This window comes from Labrus bergylta, chromosome 16, assembly GCF_963930695.1.
Source record: "Labrus bergylta chromosome 16, fLabBer1.1, whole genome shotgun sequence".
NCBI lineage: Eukaryota > Metazoa > Chordata > Actinopteri > Labriformes > Labridae > Labrus > Labrus bergylta.
In genome coordinates, this window is record NC_089210.1 from 21164525 (window position 1) to 21190072 (window position 25548).

The 25548-nt window shown below is 41.2% G+C and overlaps 2 protein-coding genes across 3 annotated transcripts in view; one reads left to right on the forward strand and one right to left on the reverse strand.

The window, feature by feature from the left end:
• The first annotated feature begins 1034 nt into the window (after window positions 1-1034).
• prkcab (protein kinase C, alpha, b) overlaps window positions 1035-25548 on the forward strand; it is a 97646-nt gene continuing 73132 nt past the window's right edge. For both annotated transcript variants that reach the window (XM_029277790.2, XM_065964989.1), the window contains exons 1-2: window positions 1035-1348; window positions 1654-1685. In XM_029277790.2, the coding sequence (XP_029133623.2) occupies window positions 1182-1348; window positions 1654-1685 (199 nt within the window). In that variant the 5' untranslated portion in view covers window positions 1035-1181. The remainder of the gene's footprint in view (window positions 1349-1653; window positions 1686-25548) is intronic.
• LOC109985850 (uncharacterized) lies at window positions 1934-3776 on the reverse strand. The gene is made up of 5 exons (XM_020636275.3): window positions 3630-3776; window positions 3467-3525; window positions 2229-3057; window positions 2097-2123; window positions 1934-2027 (listed from the first exon to the last, which is right to left on the reverse strand). Exons 1-4 carry the CDS (start codon window positions 3650-3652, stop codon window positions 2111-2113), a joined length of 924 nt encoding a protein of 307 aa, XP_020491931.2. The 5' UTR covers window positions 3653-3776; the 3' UTR covers window positions 1934-2027; window positions 2097-2110.

Below are 25548 nucleotides of genomic sequence, written 5' to 3' on the forward strand. Positions count from 1 at the left end.
GCTGATCTTGTTGTCATAGTTACCGAGCATTCGTTGCGTATCTTTTTTAAATTGCATTCAAACAGTAATTTTTTTTTAATTTATTTATAAACTTCCACCAGGAAAACATTACTTTCATTATTACATCTAAATTCGTTTTGAACTTTAAAATATTTGCTTCAAAATAAAATTGTCTGTGTTTCGAAAATGTAAAAAAAAACAAAAAAAAACAAAGAAAAGCTGGAGGCGAATTAAAAATATGTAGAAAACAAATAAATAAATACACAACATAAGAATGAAAATTCAACGCCCATCATTTGCTCTTACATGCCCGAAAAGGAGTAGGAAGAAGTTATAACTTATTTTATCCTACCCTTTTAACTGAATAGGTATTAGTTTGTATTAATTATACAAAAGTATAATATATATTAAATAATTACTTGTAGGCCTTTGCCATTATCTAATTACACCAATAATGCATATTCCAATCACCATAATAGAACTATGTAGCCTACAGTGTACCATCACCAATAAAATACAAACCCCACAAACTAATATATTAAACCAGAAGTAAATGAATAGGCCTATTTACAAACACACCCAGTGCTTGTAATCAATAATCATATAGCCTAGGCTATTCAAACGAGTGTATGAGACAGAAAAATGAGAGAAATTAAAAATTGGCATTCGACTGTTTTATAGCTTATTCTGAACCTGAAATGTCGTTGAAAGTCCACACGATGGCGCAATAAACCTTGAGTTTGTTGTATGAACGATGACGAATAGATGCATTTTGGGCGTTAGTTCATTCATCGTTGCAGAAACAGGTAAGGTCAAAATGTATGTGCATATAAATCTAAACATAAAGCTGGAACATGTCGACTGAATCAGTAGATGTTTCATTCATGTGTTCAGCCATAGGCCACTTTATCAGAAGAACCACTTCTGACGTGTTTTTTTTTTAAAATTGGGAGCTTAAAGTGAGGGGAATATTTCCCACAGCTCGTGAAGGCGGACTTCATGACGTCACGGTGAATGAAAAAGAAGCGCTCAGCTGTAGTTCAGGCAGAGGGGAGGCGTGCGCCGTGTCAGGAGCTGCCCCAGCACCACTTGTCAGGAGCTGTGAGGAGAACAGAACCTCTCATATCGGACAAACGGAAGTTGTGGCTGTGTTTTTTTTCTTTTGTTTTTGTCTTCCCATTATGGCTGACCATCTTTTACACTATAGTGACTCAGCTGGGGTCGGGAATCGGTTCGCCCGCAAAGGTGCTTTGCGCCAGAAAAACGTGCATGAGGTGAAAAACCATAAATTCACAGCAAGGTTTTTCAAGCAGCCGACCTTCTGCAGCCATTGTACAGACTTCATATGGTAAGTATTCTTGATGCACAGCTGTCTTTGGTGCAGGCAGCTTTTCAGTCACTTTCACTGGTCAGATGGCAGAATAACGTGACATGCTGAAGCAGCTTATGGTTCAGCAAGTTTAAAAGCATGCACCTGATGTTTGCAAATGGCGAAATATAACTGTCTCTACGCTAATTGAGCTTACCAAGTGCACTCCTATTTATGATACAGAAACAGCCCAGACTTCATGACTTGCATTACAAGCTTCTGAAATACTTCCTTTATTGACAAACTAAAGCAAGCTTTGTACTGAACACTGTTTTTTGTTGCAGGGGATTTGGGAAACAAGGATTCCAATGCCAAGGTAAACCTCTTGCTTGTGTGTTTTGGTTCATTTGAGGTAGAAGCACAATAGGCTGTAGTCTTCCATCACTGTTAGTCAGTTTGAGCAAAAGGGATAAGAAAAAAGGCTCAACTCAAGGATTACATTTTCTCCCTCACTGAAAGCAGAAAAACTCATCCGTTCAGATTTCTTTGGCATGTGTATGTAGACTCAATTAAAACCAGATTTGACAAAAAGTTGTAAATTACATGAAAGCCCACACAAAACAGTTCAGTTTTAAAAGTTATACTTTTATCTTCCCATGGAAACAGTCTCTGGTTACCCAGAAATCAGGATACAGTTTTTTGCCAAGGGTTCATGATCCTACAAGAAAGCAGAAGTTAACATTTGCAGGGAAAGTGCTTTGAAACAAAGATTAAGTGACACATTTACCTTATTCATTTTGGTTACCAGTTGGCTCTGAAGGAAGGAAGGAAAAAAAAAAACATGCATCATTTGTGACCAACATTTGTTTAAAAAAAAAAAAAAAATCCATCAACATTTATCATTTCACGTCTGATATACCTTTGAGGGTTCTTCACGCCTTTCGGAGCAGCTGCGTTACTGGGTGCAGGACGAGTGACAGCATTCACCATTGAAGGCATCGCAGCAGGAAATTCTGGCGTGTACTTCGAGTGAGTGAGGAGGTACCGGGCATGCAGGTAGCCATTTCTGGACTGGATGATGTAGCTTGAATGAGGTGGGGGTGGGGGTGGGGGAGGGGGACGGGCAAAGTAATTGGCTTGACTAGGACCTCCTTCATAAACAGGGAAAGAGTCTGTATTCCCAGAGGGATTCTCAAGATGGGGAACATAACCAGCATAACCATAATCACTGCTAACTGGCTTGGACTGCCATGTACCAGAGCTTAGAGACTGTGGCGCAGGCTTCTGGTAGGCTGGTCCTTGTGAGGAGTCTGTATTCTCAGAGGGATATTGAAAGACTTCCTCATTGAAAAGATGGGGAACATAACCAGCATAACCACTGCTAGCTGGCTCGGACTGCCATGTACTGAAGCTTGGAGACTGTGGTGCAGGCTTCTGGTAGACCGGGGATTGTGGTTGGACAGGGCCTGACTGAGGCTTAACTGGTTCCATTGGCAGGTAGGGAAAGAGTTTGTCCCGGTCTGTCCCCCAGCCTCCTGATTCAACATCAGAAAGTCCCCCCAGCCCAGGAGCACTTTGTGTGAGCGGCTGATATGGGACAGGATTTGGCTGTTGGTCATAGCGTGTGTGCACAGGGCCTGATAGTTTGTTATTTGAAGCCTGCCAGGTACTCTCATCAAAGTTTGAGGTAATTAACACTTCGTCATCTGCATCGTCGCCGATGTTGTGCATGTCTGTAGATCCGTACCCTGAGGAGTTAACAATGAAGGTAAACTTTACATACTTCTGGAGGACTAAATGTTGTAATAAAGAGACACACACACCACATCAATACTGTGATGACAAAATTAAAGAGTACTTATTAGCCGTTTTGATGTCAACCTGCTCCCCCTCCCCCCACTTAATTGGCAACAATTTTGTTTTCAAGGTAGCGAGCTCGACATCCATTTGACAGCATTTAAATGCTATGAAAGCATGGACATTACACCCAGGCATCAATCCTATGCGTTAAATATAAGCATGTAGAGAGAGAAAGCATTGCCTTACTACACTGAATATTGACTTATATCAATAAATCAGACCCATCTTAATATTGCAAATAGTCACATCACAGTAACAATGATAATTGCACAGCTTTAATAAAAAAAAAGTGATTACTTCTCAGAACTGGTAGAGCAGTACTGCAATCAAATAGAATGAAACAGATGCAGGAAACCCTGCAAAAGAGGCAAAAAGAGGGAACACACTTGATTAAAGTCTCCGTTAAGGTTAATTCAAACTAATTAAGTGCTCAGGAAATCACTAAATGAATAAAACCTACTGCAGAAGGAGTCCAAGAGCCATGGCTGTTAGCTGAGAAGCAGCACCCTTTACTTCTCAGACGCTATGGTTTGAGACAAAGCAGCTTAAGACTGGAGCGTAACCTCTTGACTTCTCGGGAAGCTCGGCATGTCTCTTTTTATATCAGGACTCCAGATCTTAACGAACACCATTAGCAACAGCTGCACACTGAGCAATTAGAAGCCAGATAGCTAACAGGTGTGGCAGCTGAACAACACCTCCCACTGTTTCAATGTAAACGACGTCTCTGCACATATGATTGTGTCCGTACTAGAATACTTTCTGATTAACAATTCTTTCATTTGAAGCGAGTATATTTTGACTGAAATTTCTGACATGAAGTCAGGATGCCTTGCGCGCCCTGAAACAAACACCCTGAAGTTGCTACAGTGTAACATTTCCCTCCAGACATCTGATACTGTGGCGGCTTACAGGGGAGAAAGGGAAAGGGTGAGGAGTGAGGGAGACAAAGATGAAAACAGGAAGAGTTATAGCAGGGATTGCCGAGGTCAAAGTGAGGTTAGATTGCCGGTAAGGTGCTTGGAAAATGGAAACAAATAACACGATCTAACACAAAAGAGGAACTATCGGATAGGGGAAGATTAAATTTACCGAAATAAAATGTAATGCCAGTGACAAGATTACAGCCACTAAGCTTAACGTGCTGTTGGTCTGCAGGGCTTGATCATCAGTGTCACTTTCTGTGAGGGACATTTGATCCTAGGAGATTGGAATAAAACAGGATATGTGGTGCTCGTGTTTACGATATGCAAAAAGATTTAAAATTCATATCCCCTTGTTTTCATGTCAGGCCGCCCATTTGCGTAACTGTTGATAAGTGCAGTTTGACCATGAATGCATCATACAGTACTGGGCTGTCTGATGCATGTTCCTCCATGCACTCACAGTGCCTCTCCTTGTAAGTGCACGTTGCTTTTTTGAGAACCACATAGAGGTTTAACCCCCAGAGGACTTGATGCACACACAGCTCTCTCTCTCTCTCTCTCTACTTGGGATGGATGCTTAATGGCTTTTGTAAGTATTGACAGCATTGTGAAGACACTGGATTTGCAAGGGGCCGCAAGACTGACAGCACAGAGAGATTTTGACTCAAATATTTATCAGTTAGAGACATTCAATCCAGGATTTTATTTCTTTCTGTGAAGCAAACTTAGCTGGTTACTTCTCATGCATAAAGCTCCTAAGATCTGAATCTCTACATGTAATGCATTTTCAGAGCTGGAGTATTCATTTAAGAAAACTTTGACATTGACAGTGATTTACTTGTTGCATGAGGTGAAAATCCTGCATGTGTGAGGCGGAACACTTGGCTTCTAAGAGTCTCAAGAAAAGTGCTAAAGCATGACTCATGTGATCATTCATGTTTATCCTTTTTCTCTGCATGGTTGATATTAGTTTATTCTTTCTTAGGCGTAGGCAGACAAAGGCCCGTCCAAAGCTCCCTGCTGTGCATTGAAAATCCAGCAGCTTTTTTTCCCCCTCCTTCTCCTGTGATCACCCACCTTCGCCTCACAACAGCGAGCAGCAGAGCGTAGAGAGCCATGACTGTGGAAACATCTTTATTACTAAAGGATCTTGTGTGGGTGGAAGGCAGAGCCCCTGCTGCTCCTAGGCTGGTGACTGCTGTACCTTTTTATTGTTAAAGGTAAAAAAAAGGTGGTGTTGGGTTCTCCTCGGTTACATATGTAGGTTGCATGTTAACTGAATAAATCACATAATAACACATTCTGTTCCCTTTATTCACAGGAAATAACCCTGTCATTTGAAAACTCCCTCTTACATACAGTACATTGGCTGGTGTATTTAATGCACTTGCCATCTTCTTTGGTTGGCCGTGACACGGTCCACTGTGGAGAATCTGTGAGAGTGAGACATCCTGTCATATGGACATGCTGGGTTATATCCTATACTCCCAAACGCGTTACACACTCAACTTGGACGTCATTACACCTCCGTTCTCTTCTTCTTCTTTGGCTTTTCATGTTATATATTTTCACCCTAACGGTCTCCTTGTAAGCTGGTCTGTAGATTAATTGAATCAAAAACAGGGGCTTAAGCTGTTCCATTAAGATAAGGCCCTGCATCAATCATTTGAGATTTTTAAGATTCACTCTAAATTTTTATGTAAAGTGTTCAAACTTCTAGCTGATTATCTGAATATTTGCACATTGGATTTTAGTTCTGTAGACTTGTATATTAAACAAACCTAAGAAATTAAAGTACAAAATGTATAAATAACCTCAAATTTGGAATGTAGTGATGTTATCTCCTATCTGCATGCTTTTCAGTGTTACATATATAGTATATACATATATAGAGGGTCTTACCTTTCCAATGGACACACATTGACCTGCTGGTCTTGCCTAATCCAAATGGATTCTTTTTAACAATCCACCCCAGAATGTCTTCCTGAGGATTTAGGCTCACAGTTTGCTCAGTCTGTGTGGAGCACAGCCCTAAGGTCCTTTGCTCCAGTGAATTAAGCCTATTGCAAAAATCAGATATTTGTCAGCATATTAAAAATGCTTCTTGGAGTTAGTATAAGACATAAATTTGACAAATGGAAAAAAAACAACTGATCAAAATGATGTATTAAGGAACCACAACACCTTACTTCAAACTAACTCACATCTTAGAATAAATCCAAATGTGATGAGTTTAAGTCAACACATCGCCACTCTGAGTGTATTCACTGAAATCAAATGAAGCAGAAATGAAAAGTTTTGTTAAATTTATGCACAGCAAACAGATGGACAGAGATTCAGCACTTGCAGCTTCTTGTGACTAAATTGCAAGTCGTATTTTACTTCAGTTTTTGACTCGAGAAAGTCTGAGACATGAACAGAGCTTGATTTATATCAGAATAGGCCAATACTAAAAAAATGATGTCTGCGTTTAATTTAACAAAATTCTTCCCTTCTTAAAGGCAGAGTTGTGCAGTATCACCTGCTCTCTGAATGTTTCCTCCAAACATCAGATCATCTCATCGTAGACAGTCTTGTAAGAGTGCTGGATCAATTCCCATCGCGGTGCATGCTCTGCTCCCATCGTGTCCTCCCCCCATGTCCTCCCCCATCCACACTAGCCTTTGAAACGGAGCGGCTGTGGAAATGACTGTGCCATCTGTAGAGTTGAGAAGTCATCGCTTGGAGGAGAGCGCTACGTCAGTACACGAGAAAGAGCATGGATGGAGGGAGAGGCAGTTGGGGGAAAAAAAGAAGTGTGTAAAAAGAGTAGAGAGTGTAGGAAGCAATAGAAGAATACAAAGGGGAATCTGTACGTACAAGTCTAAATAAACACAGAAGGATTTGCAATTACATGGGTGGAAGTGAGAGGCAGAGAGCGGTGATGAAGTCAAAGAGGCCTCTTACGCATTCTGGCTTCTTGCTGCAGAGATTTGGCAAAGATAAAGCAAACAGTGTGAGTACTCCGAGCACATGAAAGAAAACATGGTGGATATTATGTCTAAGTGAGAACTGATAGCAAACTGGCAGATTACATCAAAGTGGGAATCTTTTAGACTGAAGGATCAGTTAACCTGTAACTACAGCGTGTAGCCACAGTGTGGGCGAAATGGCCAATATGTAAGAACAGTATTGAAATGCTTTGTAATCATTGTTAAGGAGATATGACAAACTGGTGGCCAGCAGTTACAGAGCAGGCTTTACATACATTTTAAGTTGTAATATTGTTGACCCAGCATGTTTCATGGTCCAGTATTGGACACTAAACTTATATTATTTACTGTTCGTGGCATGCTTTCCATTAAAATTATTGGATGTCTGTTGTTAAGTAATGGAAAATGCTAATACTGAAGGAACATTCGTTTATAATAAGAGCTCAACAGTGATGATCCACTTTTTTTCGGCGGCTCTTGGTCCAAAAGTAAAATTTCCCTATTCAAACCCTCCATTGACATTTCAGAAAATCGGGATTTTTTGAATCCTGGAACTAAGCCGACCAGCTACCCGAATACTTGTGACTATAAAACATTTTATTCTGCACAAAAATGTATCATTTAGAGAACAACCACACAGATTTTGGAAATATAAGCTGAGTTTCTTTCAAGTCACATCCAATCAAACACCACCTACAAGTCGTACTAAATCACACTTGATCTTTTTTTTTCCATACCAGATTAAGTATAAAGCTAGGATCAGAAATGTTCTGATGTTTTGACTGTGCAAGAGAAGGATTTGATAGAAACACATAATCCTTACGATAGACTCTTAAAGGAGACCAAACAAACAAATATCCTCAAGTTCTCTGGGAAGTAAAGGCACTAACAAAGTATTTAAATGTGACTGACAGTCTGTATGAAACCATCTCCTCTCACTGCCTTTGAAAATATTCATGACTTCTCATGCATGAAAACAATTCAGTTGATAGAATCTTGCTGTTTGTTTGCTCCCACTGCTTCTGCATCATCTCCGTGTTGTTTGGGCTTCCTCTGATGTCCGCTCTCTGCTTCCATGGTGACATCTCCATAACTGTAACCCGCCCAGCATGTTGTGTTTTTAAATACATTTGCATACCAAACACGGCCAATTTGCCTACTCTCATTTCAACCCAGGGCCTATTTACTGCTCATCAAGCGGTAATGATGAGATCTTTATCATGTGCACAGACGAGGGCGTCATGTGTGGGCTGCTCTGCCACACTGGGGGACATTTGTTGACCCCTGTGGGCAACATCATGTATGTGTCAGTTAGCATGACGAGGGCTGACACATGCCTCCAACGAGAGAGCCACTGAGCCCTAATGGCGAGCGTAGGTGTAGAGCTCAATCACTTCCTCTGCTCGGAATGGGGCTGTGGATCTCATTAACCAATCAAGGAGCAGAAGTGTGGGGGAGTTGGAGAGCGAGAGCTGAGCAACTCCTGATGAGGAGGCCCAAAACAATAAACATCTTACACAACAACACGGCCGGCTGAGACGCGGCGCCCGCTCCTCTCGGGTGACGGCGTTCAGATCTTGGAGGGTTCCTCCTGCTACGCTCTGTGCTGGGTGTTAAGATGGCCTGGATGCGTTTCATTAAATACAATTCATTAAATCTCTCTTTGGTTATCTAACAAAGCAGATGTATGCCTCGTTGCTCTGTTATTGTTTGTTCCTCCTGCTGGATATTTAGGACGTTTTCGCTCTGCTGTTCTTGACTCTTCAGTCGACACATTTATAGAAGATTCAACGACTTTACTCTTTAATAAACAGACAGGATTGTTTATTATAAGCTGTACTATAATACATATGAGAACAATATGCAATATGTGATTACATTGTTTAATATTGCAATAGAGAGGGGAAGTGTGATGTATTAACAAATATTAAAGAGTGCATATAAGATACATTTAACTGTTTCTATGTCTATCTGCTGTTCTCAATGTTTTACACAATACCTGTTCATCTGCTAAATCCAAAACAAATCCAATCAGCTGTTTTCACCACCGAACAGACCTTAATTAATCTGATGATAGCTGATAGCTTTAGCTTCATCTGCCTGCTTCAAAATGGTGTGAAAGCACTGCCTTTATACCTACACTTCCATCCAATATGTAAAATGTACTCATGCTAAGTGGAGAAGCATTGCTCGATGTGTTTTTATTCCCTATGCTCATATTGGGTGAACGATAACATTTCAGTTTGTAGAGCAGCCTCAAGCCAGGTTTATAAATCTGCTTTGAATCTACACTGTCATGAGCACTACTGTACGTACATGTGCAGTAGTGTGTTCACGTATCTCTGCAATAATCCGCTTCAAAACGCTAGTTGGCAGTGCGATTTCTATGCTAGTTATATCCCCAGTTTCCGGTTCTGCCACATTGGTTTGCAAACCATTACGACTGAAACTGAACATGTGATGATGGATTTGGAGCCGATAAATAGAGCTCTAGGGTTTTTTCCTTAAGCAGAATTTTGAATATGGCATTGATACTGGAAATATTGGAAATGATGGAAATAGGATGCTACCCAGTGGACCAATCACAGGAATTACAGTCTGTGTTGTTTTTGCTTCTGGGTAGGTTCAGGGCTACGTAATCCTAAAGTATCAATCAGGCTTTACTCCCCCTCAAACTTAATGTAACTATGATTTCAGAAACAACAAAGACAAATGTTATTGACTTCAGAATCTAGCAGCAGTTTCCACCAGTTCTACTCCAATATGTGTTTTAGAAATGTCTTCAAAGTTAAGAACAATCTGCTGGAGTCTCATTTAAACAGGCTTGTTGGAAGTGCAGAAGTCTCAGCTGAATGGCGAGTGTTGAAGCTTAGCTGTCCAGGATAATCATGTCTAATTTGCCCCTGCTTGTCTCTGCTCCACATTCAAAATGTTTCCCCTTCTCTCCTCTTTCTCCCTTCACATTCTCTCCATCCCTTACTCAACTCTACTGAGGCAGCAAAGTGGGCCTTTTACATTTCATCATGGTGTTGACAGCTCGTCTGCACACTTTTGATGAGTGTTTTATGTTGTCAGATGGCATTCAAAGCCTCTTGGTCTTCTGTGCAGCGCAGCCCCTGCAGCGAGTGCTCTATATTCAACTGATTTCATTTGGATGGAGGGATTAGTGACGGCATATTAATGTTTGCTATTAAGACATTTTAGAAATGTTGTGAAATGTTTCAGAATAATTCTCAAAATGTACACCAAGACAATACCAGAGCTCCTTTGTGTGGTTACAAAACACAAAAAACATCCAACTCTCATTCTGCAATAGCAGCTTGTCAAATTGAAATGTAGGACCTTTATCTAGAAGCTTTTCTGCTCTGTATTCCAGTTGAAACATATAGATCAACACCAGACTGATATGCCAAAGATGAAAGGATTGTCAAAGTTTAGTCTCTCATTTAAAACTCAGACAGTAAAGAGGGGATGAGGGGAGGAGAGAGGACTGGGAGGAAGGAAGGGATGATCTTGGTGGGATATACAGAAAGAAGGATAGTTCCAATCTTCTTGGATTCAAAGGTGTTAACAACTAGCTTCTTGTCTTGTTTTTTAGTTGCAATTTGATTGACAGATCGCTTTGCCAAGCACATTGTGTTTCCTGTTACGGCACAATAAAAGCAGATCCTTCGTTTTTTTTTGCTAGTGAAACACTTTTAATCTGGAGCAGCAGCAAGTTTGATAAGATTTCAGAAACTTTATTCCTGTTTCAATACAACGTCTTTAAAAATTACTCTCTGTAACCTCAGAGCTCCCCAAAACATGTGTGTGAAGTTTCTTGTTCTAAATCCACTCTGATCCTGTATTTGATCATGTCTATAAACCCCTCTATTTCAGCCCTGCTCAGAACAGGCTGTTTCTGTGTCTGTACCTTTAAATGCAAATGAGCTGACCAGGTTTCCTACTGTCACTGCAAATTTGCACATTATGGGTTGCTGCTTTAGTTTCAATTTTGTCTCAGGGACCCCCTAGTGGCCTCAGGCCCCAAGCAGTTGCCTGCCTGGCCTTTTGACAAGCAGCGCCTCAGGTAACTTGTTCTGAATCTACACCTATGTTACGGTCTCCTCGTGTAACGTCTCCCTTAAGTGATTTTCAGAAGCTTGCTTGTCAATTTCTGTATAGATTATATTTTCTAAGTTGCTGCTTTGTGGAATCACTTAAGTCATTTAAATTCATCTTGGTGAGTAGCAGAAGGTTTATTTTGCCTATATTGCCTCTTAAATTAGTCTATACCTTCTTATATGCATGAACAACATGCACAAAACAACCTCCACAAAATTATCTGCAGATTATAAAGTTTAACAAGATTAACAAGTTCCTTAAAGCTTCAAACAATCATTTTCTTTAACAGCATTATAGTTCACTAAGTATTTTCCCTCATCTTTAATAGCTATTGTAAACTCCTACAGATATGCCAGCAGGGTGTGCCAAGGTTACCATGGTAACAGTGCCTGGCCCTCACTCTGCCAAATATCTGCCAACTACCGTTGCCGAAAAAAAAAAAAATCCTATTAATCCTTAAATGATGATTCAACATGAGCGCTTGGCATCACCTCCTCAGCCTCCATTTTTAAGAAATGAAATGTGTCTTGAATCAGGAATGTTTGTGATTTTATTAAGGTCATTAAAAGATTCAGATATGAATGAAGTGATGAAATCCCACAGCAGCAGCATTTGGTGACCACACACAACATGGACAAGGCATTTACAAACCCGATTTATAAGCAACTCTGCCCCGTTTCTCGGTGCAGCACTGACCACCACTAGCGCAATGTTTGTGATTTTACCAGACTGTCTCAACAGATCATGTCACACTGTTTTGCTTGCATAACACAGTGTCATCTGGTGACATTAAAAAGGGGTCTTTTGGGAGGCTTGGCAGCATTACTCAGCTGAGAGTGGGTAGTTAATTGTCAGGGAGCTTGCCTGTGTGTTTTTGCTGAGACACAATGCATTGTAATAAGATGACACAGGCTGTTCTCGTATAATCTGTGGTTTAACAAACAAAGGCAAAAGAGCAGTTTGAGAGGTCTCGGAGGGAGAAATCTGGGAGAAAAGACGAACCCATGAAGACACCAAAGGGTCGTGTGTGACTCCATCCTGCAAGAAACGTACTACGTGTGGCTCGTTTGTTTGTGCTGTGTGCACAAACAGAACTACAGAGTGACAGTGACGGTCACAGCACTGATTTCATCTTTGTTGTTTTCCAAAAAATGGCAGCAGGAGGAGAGATGGAAGAGATTTATGACAAGATGCAATAAATGGCAGGCTCCACAAACATGCTGATAACTTTCCATCGTTGCATCTGTTACAGAAACGACTTTCTCTCTCCAGGGTTGTGTCATATTAGTTATATATAAGTTATAAGTGGCATTCATTTTTTTGGATGGATCGGTTTATGTATTTGCAAAACAATCTGTGTTTGCGTTTGTCTTGGACTATTTAGCCCATACACACTCTGTAAACTCTTTTTTTCTTTTTTTTAAGAACATATGATGATGGATTTGGAGCTGATAAATAGAGCTCTTGGGTTTTTCCTTCAGCAGAATTTGATATGGCAGTGATACTGGAAATACTGGAAATGATTGAAATAGGATGCTACCCAGTGGACCAATCACAGGACTTGCAGTCTGTGTTTTTTTTTTTTTTTCAGATAGAGACCTGTGGGTTATTGTAACGAATTTCCACTCGTTTATGTGCCAAGGGACTAATTTCTTGTTGCGACAAGCCAACCACAACGCTGTCACCCTCGCTAGTTGTCAACAGAATTACTTGCTGGTTAACTGAATTATTAAACTTCATTTACCGGTAAATGTTCTGCTTAAGCAGCCACCTGCTGCTAGCCGAGGCTGTAGCTGTTGACTGGCCGTCTCCTCGCTCTACTGCCCAGATGTAAACAAGCAGAGTGAAGGATGGCATCTCTTAGGGGGATGTAGTTTGCAGTTTTTTTTTTTATCTTGAAAACAGAGACAAAGTTTATACGTAGGTTGTGTCAGGTTAAGCTGGCATGTCGACCAGAGCCATGTATAATCACATTCAGCACAGGGGGCGTTAACCTGCAAACACATACGAAGGATGGGGATGCTAGCGGCTAACATCAGCCACACTAGATAACTTATTTGACTCTGTTTTCCTGCAGACACTTTGATCCCTCTTGGTCTGAATCATGATGTAGTTTAACAAGACAATGACTGCACAAGATTGGAGAGGACTATCCCCTCTTTCCAAAACATTTGTTGCCATGACAACATATGTTATGTTTGGGGTTCATTCGCTTCTTTCTCAAACCCAGGCTCAGTGTAATCAGTGAAGTAAGTGTGGGTTTGGTGTCTCTTCTGGATGGAAAGGCTCCCTCGGGAGGGGGTGGGGGGGAATCAGAGCGGGAGTGCTCCTCACCTCTATCATACAGAATTTGTGTCAGCACTCCAGCTGTGCTTAATGAATTCTGCGGTGATTACACCCACAGCTATTCTGGGAGTAGTTTAAGTCGGCGATATCACTCTTGACCCACATAGGGTGAGCACAATGTGCACCCACGAGGATTTTGAGTTCTCTCGATCTGTGTCTTCTGGCACGTGTGTTGTGTGTTGTGTGTGTGTGTGTGTGTGTGTGTGTGGGGGGGGGGGGTGTCCTCAGGTGTGATGCCTGAGAGCTCAAGGACAGATATATGAAAAACTAGGATGGGTGACTGGTTCTCATTTGTTTCTCCCCTGCCATGTGTCATATTCACGCTCACCTTTTCACTAAAGGTTATGGATATCTGTTTAGTCGATCTTGGGAAAGGTCACAGTTAGATGAAAATCAATAACTGTAGTATAACGTCATCATGCCCGCTTTTCAACACAGCACAGACTTTAATTAAGCAAGAGTTATTGTACATTGATTACACTTTCAAAATTAATCGTCTTGCAAGCCATTAAACCAGGAATTCACATAAACAAACCACTGCATGAAGAGAAAGCTGTGAACACATATTTTCTGTGTGTTCACATTGAACTCATTGTTCACTGGCTTCTTCACTTTTAGGTTTTCAACCATTATTAATGTCTGTACATCTTTTTGTTTTACCTCATATTAAACAATGTGTTGTTTTGTCTTTATAAAAGTCAAGCTAGGGAATTGCACAGAATTTCAAGTTTCACAGCCTGTGAATATCCCTATGTTCTCTTTTTGTCCATTCTAACATTTTATTGACGACCCTTCAAAGAAAGAAAAAAACAGCACACATCTTTTTGGTACCTGCTATTAAGGGAAGCTGCTTGAGATTTTGACTCCATATCCCGTTTGTTCTTTCAAAATTACTCTAAATTGCAACAACAGTTATTCTTTAATCATTGGCCCCATGCATAATGTTTTTTTACCTTATTGACATCTGTTTAACCAAAAAAAAAATGCTATAACTTTAGGCATCCCTGTAGTTGATGCCTTAAAGATGACCAAACACTGGAACTGTTTTGTTATTGGATAAGGCAAAGTAAAGGGGAGCTTTTTGAATAGTTGAAAATCAAAATCTAATAAGTCACTGATAATTTTCTGTTGATTTAATTATCACATAATTGGCTGCTTACTGTAATAATTTAACCCTATATTGTTAATGGTGTACATTACTCAGAACCCTGAAAAAGCACAATCATGCTGACCATATAAGGAGACAAGGAACAGGCTAGATAAAAGGTAACTAACATTCATAAAATACAGCAAAATCAGGACATGTGTGACTAAGATGGACACATGGGACTTTCCCAGGCGCAGGCTCATATTAATGCTATTTCTGTGCAAGGACAAAGATGCAGGGAGAGGCAGAGGGGTGGAGAGAGTGTGTGCCAGTTTTCTGAAGCATGTGTTCCTTTTTCCTGCTCCTGTGGTGTTGTAACCGTATGTTTGTGTGTGTGCGCGCGCGTGTGTGTGTTGTGCCGTCTGAGGGTCACCCAGTTAGCGCGTGCAGCCCAGCTCTTAGTCATCCTCACACCTCGCTCCGTTTTTACCTGACTGTCCATCTGTCTGCATATTTACCAGCGGAAACCGAGTCCCCGCTGTAAACAAATTAAAATATGCAAATGTCACACCTACAGTAGATGCAAGGTTACACTGAACACCTAACATATTTCAATATTTGAATGAGTATGACAGAGGCAGAGAGTCATATCTACTGAAACAGTGCTGTAGGAATGAAAGGGTTAAACATTTCAAAGCTATTAAGTTGTAACCTGTTTTTATGATGTAATTCGCCCCTGTCACAGGCTTCATAAAGTCGAAGGCATTAAATATGCATTTTACAAGAAGTACAACCTGCAGAATGCTGCAGGGTTTGCTGGGGCAGGGTTGTAGAACAGCCAGTGAAACACCTCCACATAGCCATCTCGTAAAAGTCTCGAGGAACGATCGCTTGATTTTGCAGGAAAAAGCCATTTAGCGCCCTCTTCGGACTCACCCTGGTAATACTCAACAACATACGTTTACCTCATGATCTGAAACTTTGCCAACGGTCAGTATAGACATCCAGCATTGTACCGCTATATGTGAGTTTTAAAATGTGAATAACCATGATAGGTCAACTTTAATGAGAATGAAACACGCCTACATTAAAGTACTCCCTCACACACACCATAACTGTGTATGATATGACATGCATATATTTCTGACATGCAGTTTTTGAGCTTGAAGCCACTTTAAAGGTGGCCTATAATTGAACTCTATTTGGCTTGTTGTTATAAGCCTGCCTTAAAGCCGGAATAATAGCAGTCACAGATGCTTTTTGAACACATCCATGCACATATGAAGCTATTCTTGTTGGACGAACATGCATGCATACAACAGGAGAGAGGAGGAGAGGAGAGGAGAGCAAACAAGAGGAGAGGGGAGGGGAGGAGAGGAGAGGAAACAAGAGGAGAGGGGAAGAGAGGGGAAGAGAGGGGAGGAGAGGGGAGGAGAGGAGAGGAAACAAGAGGAGAGGAGGGGAGGGAAGGAGACAAGAGGAGAGGAGACAAGAGGAGAGGAAACAAGAGGAGAGGGGAGGAGAGGAGGAGAGGAAACAAGAGGAGAGGAAAGGAGTCTGTCAACTCTCAGTCTCTAATTGAAGGTGTCACAGTTGTGTCTCCTCGAAGTCTTTCCCAGCCTCCCTGCTCCGCTCAAGGCAAATTTAGCAACAGGCTCCACAGGGGAGAGTCACTGCTTTGCTACCATGTATCTACTTGTGTCTTTTGGCCTCTGTTTGTGTAGAATGGAAGGAATTTCAAGCTTTGATCTGATTTCATTGTCTCAGGAGGTCTGACTGATAAAATCACAAGGGGTAGTGTTCTTAGAATTTGTGATATTTGTTGTTTATGTGTCACAGTGCAAGTCTAAGTCGGCAATATATTTGGACTTTAAGACTCTCATTCTTACATGTGAACAGCTTTTTATGCATCACTTCATCACACATTACCTGATTTCTCTATTGAGATTACTGATTCATACATATATAAATTTTTTAAACAATTAAACAATATTAAAGTGTTTATCATTGCTATCTTTAAGGGTAAGATGTGTGAGGATGTATCATTAGGGCCCAAGCAACACAGAGGTACGAGGACCCTATTGGAATGCAAGGAATTATTATTCTTTCTTTTTTCCTTCCTCGCTTCCTTGCTTCCTTGCTTTCTTTCTTCCCCGCATAGTGAAACCATTCTTGGGGGCCTGAACATGTGGGGGGAGTTGGGGGCGGCATGCACATGGCATACAGCCTCTGTACAGGGTGCGTGCAAAATAACCGTTGGGCTATCTGGTGCCCCATGGATGCATCATTTCTGACCGACTTTTTTGTTGTCATATTTAAAGGCCAGTATCTTATTTCCTCTATGATAGTGAGTCCCATTAACAATTCTTAAAACCACCTCCAGCCCTAGTGGACTCATGAACTCACACCCTGAAGACCTGACACCATCACAGTCTGTGACAGTTCAGTGCTAAGACTTTAGGGTGGAGATCAGACCCTTCTGTCTCTTAAAGAACCGTTGTTAGCAAGTGATCTTTGTTCCTGTTCCATTGATTATAATTGACGACTTTATTTGTCCCCTTTCAACTTAACAAATCAATAAACTGACTATGCAATCTTGTTCAGCATGCAAAGTACAAAACATGTGTTTTTACATTGATGTTTAAAATAAGTGTTAGTTTTTAGATTTGTGTGTGTGTCTGTCTTGGCAACATATGCAGGTCTTGCTGATGTATGTGCTCATGAGATAAGTGGGAGTATTAACAGATTGTGCTTGTACTTGTGCAGAACCATCAACATGACTGTCTGCAGAACAGGAATAGTAAGCCACACATCAACTACACCTCACAGGGCGACACAAAGCGGCTCACATCTACACACATACTGTACACACACACACACGCAGCCTGTTTCCATCCAGCAAATATGACAAAAAGCGCATTATCACTGTGACACGCGTAGAGGCTCTGCACTGCAAACTGAATGTGAGACAGACAAGGTAGCCTTGACAAGTCACCACAGACTGTGTCAACAGCTCTTTGATCCCGGCCGGCTGCGCGGATTGAGCAGATTTCAGTGGAACAGAAGAGTGGCAGTGGAAGCTGTTGACTGAAAAATTAGGGCCTTCTGTGTGTAAGAGCTGCTCTCCACGATGAGTGTCGGTAAGAAACACTGTGGTAGAGAGGGGAGTGAGAGAGGTGGGTGTAATTGCATCTGAAAGTGAGGTTAACCACATACATATTCAATGGGCTCGCTAAATAACCCCACAGCGGAGAGCTGAACATCATGGTGAGCGCCTCAAAACCACTTGTCCTCCAAGCTGTACAGAGTTATGTCTCTTTTTTTTTAAACATTTTTGTGTAGCCTGAAGTATCTCAAATAACTATTTTATCCTTCAGCATTACATTTTGTGAAGTCATTAGTACATCTGAGAGGACTCACCATGTTTACTTTGATGATTCCCTTTTTAGTTTTTGGCGCCATCAGCACCTCTTATCCAGTGAACTGGCAAATTGGTTATTAGATCTCTGCAATATCCCTCCAATGTCACCGTAAAGTTATCTGTAAAAGGCCTTGACAACTATTGGATTAATTGCTGTGTAACTCAGTCGGTCATCAGACATGCATGTCTCCTTGAATTTCGTCACGTTTGGGCGTCTTTTCATGGGAGATCTTCTAAACTCAAATGTATCCATTGGGTGTATGGCCAAATATGAAGATGGTGGCAATGCAAAACATTGTTAGACTTGCCTAACATTAACATGTTAACCTAACTAATTGCAAACATTAGCTTTGAACTCTAAGAAACGTTTTGCATCACAGAGCTGGACAGTGTTTAAAAAATAAATTTCTCTGCTGAAAGCACTGGTATAAACTTTGATTTATTTAAAACAGCCTTTTTGATCCAGTCACATCTACTATATATATATATGCATTGGTTCAGTTCTGACACACAGTGCTGAAGATTTAGGCATCATTTTATTCCCTTGCTAGTTTTGTTAACTAATTGTGGGTGTGACATTAACACAAAGGGTGATTTGTGATTATTTCTTCATTATTAGTTGAAATCAATCAAAGTTCTGCTCTAAACCTGTGAGGGTAAAAGGAAACTGTTTGGGTATAAAACTACATGTGGACCTTTACAGACCATCAAATCCTTCATTGAACCTTTTGGACAGGATAAAGGGGCACAGCTCTCAGCGCTTCTTGGTCAGTTTTTCATTGCAGACGATGTCAATATGGTTCTTAAATCAGGTTGAAATGGCAAACTCATACATTTTCATTTTCTCTGACATGTAGCCTGTCTGCTCAGTAAAAGGTCACAAGTTATTTAGCGCATCAAAGAGTGGGAGTGTTGACCAGATATATCTTAGAAGTGTCTCTCTCCACACTTCATCAATCACGCACTAAATATTTATCTCTGACATCAATATTCACGCTCTTACATCTCCGTGTTGATCCTTACCAATACCTGGAGGTTAAACGTTTCACTTTTCAGCTCCCTGGTTCAGCTGAAATTAAGCTATGAGGTCGTTGTATTCCTGTGAGTGAAACCTAAACCTGGAAAACAATGCACGCACCAAAGGGAAAAAGTATGGGAGAAAAGCTATATTGATAAAATCAGCTGTAAAATAATGCACTGTCATGGGTTTGTGGCTGTGTCATTGTGTATGTGCACAATGTAGTGAGACAAACAAACCAAAGTATTTGAGACAGCCCCTCTAGCAGTCTTGCATGTTTTTTTTACTCCAAACAGGACTAAAGCTTTATGACCAGCCCGCTGAACAACAAGCTGACCCAGCTCTCCTCGAAGCATCAGGGCTGAAACGTCCTATCACAGTTGTTTAGACTGACAAGAAAAAGAAGTCAAGGAGAAAAGTGTTGATAGAGGAAAAAGACGAAGAAAGAACGGGGCGGCGTAGGAGGCAGCAGGTGCTAATTGAAACCAATTACTTTCAACGCTTGTTTTTTTTATAACCCTCTGCCTTCTTGGGATCCAAATGGCAAGAGCCGTGCACTCGACAGGCTGACTAATCGCTCCACACGGGCTTGGATTCAGACGTGTGGATTAACCAGGGCCGATTAACCAAACACAGAGACATCTTGTGTTGAGAAGAGTCGTGCTCCCTTTCTCAGACGAGTGCCGTTAATCAGCAACAAAGGGTCTGAAGCAACAGTACAGTTTGCTAGTTACTGAATGCTCTGCTATTTACAATAGCCAGGTTTTTCTGGCTCAAGCCTCTTGACCTCAATACAGCATGACAGTGTTTCTCTGGGGCTCTGCAGCTTTCGTGCCACAAAAATACACTTTGAATGACTTAAGATAGGGACAGAGAATACGAGGTCGTGCCAGCATGTGTGTGTATTTTCAAGTCGTTTCAATTTGTAACTGCATGAGTATGCAGTATGTGCATCTGTTAGTGTTCTTCCAATATGTGAACATTTTCATCTTTGAATCTAAATGAGAGCGTGTGTGTGTGTGTGTGTGTGTGTGTTTGTGCGTGTGTGTGTGTTTGTGTGTGTGTGTTTGTGCGTGTGTGTGTGTGTTTGTGCGTGTGCGTGTGTGTTTGTGCGTGTGTGTGTGGTGGTCGGTGGTCGGTGCAGAGAGCAGGCCTCATGGTGAGAGTTGTCCAGTCTGTTCTTGTCTTCTTTGCTGCTGTGCCATGCTGCGCAGTAAACCGGCCCTATCTGACCTGTGAAGCCTCCAACTGTTCTGTGTGATTCACAATCAGATGATTCAAACGGAACCCAAACTCAGGGCCTGATTCACCAAAGGATTTAGCAGCTTTTGCACCCTCTAAATCTGTGCAAGTGAGAGCAAAAAAGAAAGCCAGCGTCTACTTCACGAGGTACATGTGCTGCAGAGCACATCTCTGTGTGCTGGTTCATGTTTTGTAATGGAGACAATATGCATTCAGTAGGGGCAAGTACGACCCCTAGCAATTGAATCTTGTTACAAAACTGAGTGCCATGTGCAGTTACAGTGAAAATTGAACAGTCTGCTGAGAGTAGGTGGTACCTGCACCACAGTATTTCTAAAGGATATTACATGCAAACTTTCCAGTTATCAGGAAAACAATTCCATCTCAAATGACTTAAAAATAAATGAACTGCAAATAAAGTCTGGAGCTAGCATCTGGAGTCCAGTCTTATTTATTTCCTTTTTCTTTTAAATGCTACTTTTTTTTGCCGTAATGCAACCCTTTCCCCCATTTTCCCTTTGTAGTGTTAGAAGTAAACTGCTGTCTCCTCTCCTCTGATATTAAACTATACTGAATCTCCGACACTTTACAGAAAACGAGCAATAAAATAATGTCTCTTCTGTCTAGCTGTGTTTATATATCAACTAATCTAGTGTCAAAACAATTTGTTTTTCTTGTTATCTATTGGTACCTGGTGCTGCATGCTCTCCAAAGGCTGCGATGATTCATCTTAATTTAGGGACTGTTTTTGTGCATCTGACTCGTGTTGGATGCGTAAGTCTGCCATCACGGGGGCAGAAATATGATTCATTCTACTACATGAAATCACTATGATTCACGCAGCTCCACCACAGCACCGCTGGAAAGAATTTGTAAGGTGTTATCAAAGCTGCCTTTTTGCTATTTGTACATCATGTGTTTGATTTAAGTTTTTATATGATCTGATGCAGTGGCTCCCGGTTAGTCACAGCCAGCCTCCTTTAGCCCATGAAGCTGAATTGAATACAATAAGAACTTTTCATTTGTTTAGTTTATTTCACTCAACAGTAAACTTTATTATTGGTATACAATTAAAGATAAAGAGATAAAGCACTCAGAAAAAAATCAATAACACCATAAAATGCAGTTTCCAGAGCCCGACTGATTAATCGGCCAGTTGATCATATCGGCCGATATTAGCTTAACTAGTGACTGCCGCTATCTGCTAATTTTTTTGCAAATATGTGACGATGTTACTGGATTTATTGACCACTCAAATAGAATTTAATTCCAGTGTAAAATGTTTAAATTTGTATCTATCTCTATAGATTTCATAGATCTATAAGAAAGATATTGATATATTGGTGTCAAATTTTCTTTCCCCAAAATTTATATCGGTATCAGCCCCAAAAAATCCCGAATCGGTCGGGCACTAGAAGTTTCCAAAAGTAAAAGAAGAAGAAAAAAAGATATAATGACACAGAGCGAGACCGTGTATCCAGGAGTTAATTGTGATAAGAGATGACAGCTTCATTATAACACAGAACATTGCAATATTTTGCAAAGAAAAGCGTCAGAAGTTTGATTTGATTTTTGTTTCAGTGCTCGAGGTTCAGGAGCTCATGAGCATGCCCTGTTGGTTTCTTCTGGAATAAATACAAGACTGTGATGCATGACTGCAGGAGAGAGCAAAACAGTCTCTGCTCGATGCTTTGATGTTAGGAGAGAACGAGAAAGTGAACGTCGCCCGACAAAGTTCAGGAGCAGACATGTTTGAACAGCAACCAGTTTATCTGCCACATTGTATCAGCTGTTTATCAGCAGCTGGCATTAAAGCCCCTCAGCGGTGAGTCTGCCTGCAGCTTCACATAACCTGTGGACAGAAGAGGAGAAACAAGCCAAGTTCTTTATGTAACCCGTGGTTTTATGTAACATTTCTTAATGTGATAAGTCCTTGAATAGTTGTAGGAGTTTGCCTTGGGCTATACTGCATTATAATTATGTTTTAATTAAAGCACATTTTTATATTATAGGATTTTTTTTCCCACCGCAGAAGCAACTTTTGATTAAGGTCAGTGGTTAGGCAGATATATGATGAAGAATAAGACCACTGGGGTTGTTGTTTTTTCAGTTTTTGTTATTCCTTGTTAAGAATGTTCTGAAACAAATTTAGCCTGGACTTGACTGCTCAAAAACAAATGAGCATAGGACGTGTATCGCCACAGGGGTGGAACATGCTCTGATGTTGATGTGTGGTATCAGTCTGTCCCCCGGGGGTGCACCAGACCTGACCTTTGACCCCTTAGCCTGACCACCATGCTCTGTGTATGTGCCGGCTCCCAACACCAGATGACTATGACACGATTCTAGAAAAAAATGTGGATAACACTGCAAACAAAAGTAAAGTCACAGGCATCCAATTTTTGTGTCATTTATTTCACCTAATTACCTAAATTTGCAGGCAGTCTATGGTACCAATAGGCTTCTAATGTTTTGGTGTTGCTAGTGTGTTTTATTGGTGCAATGTAGACAGTGCTCTCTCTCTCGCTTCTCAAAGTAGCTTTTTGGTCAAAAATATGACTGAGGATCTGAACTTTTTTTGCTATGCTATTGATCATTGAAATAACAGAGATTGTTTGGTTTAAAAACATGTCATCAATAACTTGCAAAGTTTTTAAAAACTCTGGCAACATGAGGCTATAGTCAAAGTATGTAAGGTAATTACCCCGGGCCAATGCATGCGGTAGATTTGCGTGTGACTGTCTATGTATGTGTGTGTGTGTGTGCTTGCTAACATCTCCCATTGATAGCCAGTCTATGGTGCGTCTCATGCGGTGGTGTCTGTGTGCAGCTGTGTCAGCCTCAGAGCGTCCGCAGCCAAACTCATTACATTACAACCACTGTGACACCTGATACACAGACACAGGGGGCTCAGAGCGAGCCAGACCACTGCAGGTGATACACCGCTGACTCTGTGTGTGTGTGTGTGTGTGTGTGTGTGTGTGTGTGTGTGTGTGTGTGTGTGTGTGTGTGTGTGTGTGTGTGTGTGTGTGTGTGTGTGTGTGTGTGTGTGTGTGTGTGTGTGTGTGTGTGTGTGTGTGTGTGTGTGTGTGTGTGTGTGTGTGTATGTGTGTGTGTGTCTTCAAGTAACTGAGAAGATGGAAGACATGAGAACCAGATGTACTGAGTCAACAGTGAACGAGTGCCTGCTGGTGTGTGTGTGTGTCTTATGTGACAGAAATAATATGTTTATGTGTGTGTGTGTGTGCTTTTGCATGCTAAAACCAATCTCTGTTATTTGTGCACAAACACACTGCAAAATGTGTTCCCTCTGAAATCACAAACATGTAGTCCCATGCATGTATGTGTGTTTTTAAACCTGTGTATTTGTGTGTGTCTGAGTCTGTGTAGAAATCATATTTAATTCATGAGGCTGTATCACTATTTCCCCTGTGTGACTCAGAGATGTCTGGCAGCCAAACACTCCCACCTGTAGATTGGAATAATTGATCACGTCCCCCTGTGGACATTTCTTAATACAAACACTATTAGAGCTGTAAAGAGCGTGTTTATCCTGCACTTGTGTGCGTCAGTGTCTGTGTGCATCACCTCTAATAATACATGCATTCAAGGGTCTGTGAAAATCTGCATGTTTATCTGCACGTTCTGTTTACCGAGGGTTTAAGGACACTATTGACATGAGACTAAAAGTTTGGAAAATAATGACTTACAATACAAACAAGACATCAGCAGTGTTAGCATCTCTGAGAGGCAGGACTAAGGTCTCCATTTTCAGCATTTTTCCAGTTTACACAGCGAAGGAAACGGTGCCAATTATGAATGATTTCTAATCTGGAACCCGTTTTTCTCAACTTTCCATTTTCAGGCACCAAAAACAGCGTTTTCGTGTAAGGAAAAAGTTGCCTTTTTTGGAAGAAGTCGTTGTGGGGTAATTGGGGTCTATAATCTGTAAATCTATAGTTGTGCCCAAGGAAAAGTCATAGCTGTGTCAGTGGTATTCTGGGGATCAGGAATGTCTCACATGCCATGCCAGTCCATCCATTAGTTGTCGAGACGCTGACTTCCACTGAGTCACGCCCTTAAGCATAGTTAGAGATGTGTGTCTCTCAGTCATTTGATGAGTGAACTCAGTGCACATTGTGGATGCATATACACATCTGAGTGCCTTGTGTGTAGTTTTTTTGGGCGTCTCTATGATGTGAGAGAATGAGCAAAAAAAAACAAATCACAACATGCAAAAAGAAAACATGTACCCTGTGGACATCGTCTCCGCTGCCTGTGTTTGCTGTAACGAGCTTCCCAGGCATGCATAATCAAACACAGATCTCAGAGGACTGAGGGATGAGAACTGCCATCATCTGTCGACCTGCAGCGCTGTGTAGGAGGACAACCCTGGAGGTTTTGGAGAAGCCCCTCCCACCTTATCTCGCCCAATCAGATTCAACATCCTCTGTTACTGTGCATAAACACACAGCTTGTCAGTTTGTTTGTGTGGATTTCTTTCTGTTTTGTTTTCCTTATTTTATTTTTTTTAAACAGAGCAGGATTCCTACTGTGCTGAGTCTCCCCTGAGGTTTTCTACTGCGTTCCACGCTCTTCTACTCCCTGATGATGACATTACATAATTCCCCACACATACACATATGCAAACACACACAGTCAAATACACACACACATGCATATTCATGCTGCACGATATTGCGCTGATGAGGATAATTGCTTGACACAAACAGAATTCCAGGAAACATTTTTCCTGATTGTGCGTGTCCTCAGGGAGACAGAAGGAGGAAGAATATCATTTGCTTCTTTTCCTGTCATTTTATCTCTTCCTATCTGTTCATTCCTGCTCTATTCTTCTCCCCTTCTCCCTCCCCCTTCTCTTCTCTTCTTTCCTCTGTTAATCCAGTCCATCAGTGGTCTTTCTGAACCCCTTTATTGTTGCTTTCAAGGTCACATCTCCACTGTTAACTGCGTCCCTACTGGACGTCTTTGTCCTCTGTGTGCCTATGGAATGCATAATTGAATGTAAGTGCTGAAATTGAGTTTCCAGACCTTTGTTGTTGCTGCAGCTTTCTTCATTTCCACCCTCTACAGGTGAACACTGCTTGACAGTATATATCACACTAACATCGACCCCCCAAGGGTGGTGGGTAAAGGACGGAGACTTATATAATACGGTACACCAAAGCAATATATGTAGTCAGCTACAGTGTTCCCACAGTTTGTAGCTGTGAACCAATTTGCCGCCGCCTGGACACGGTTT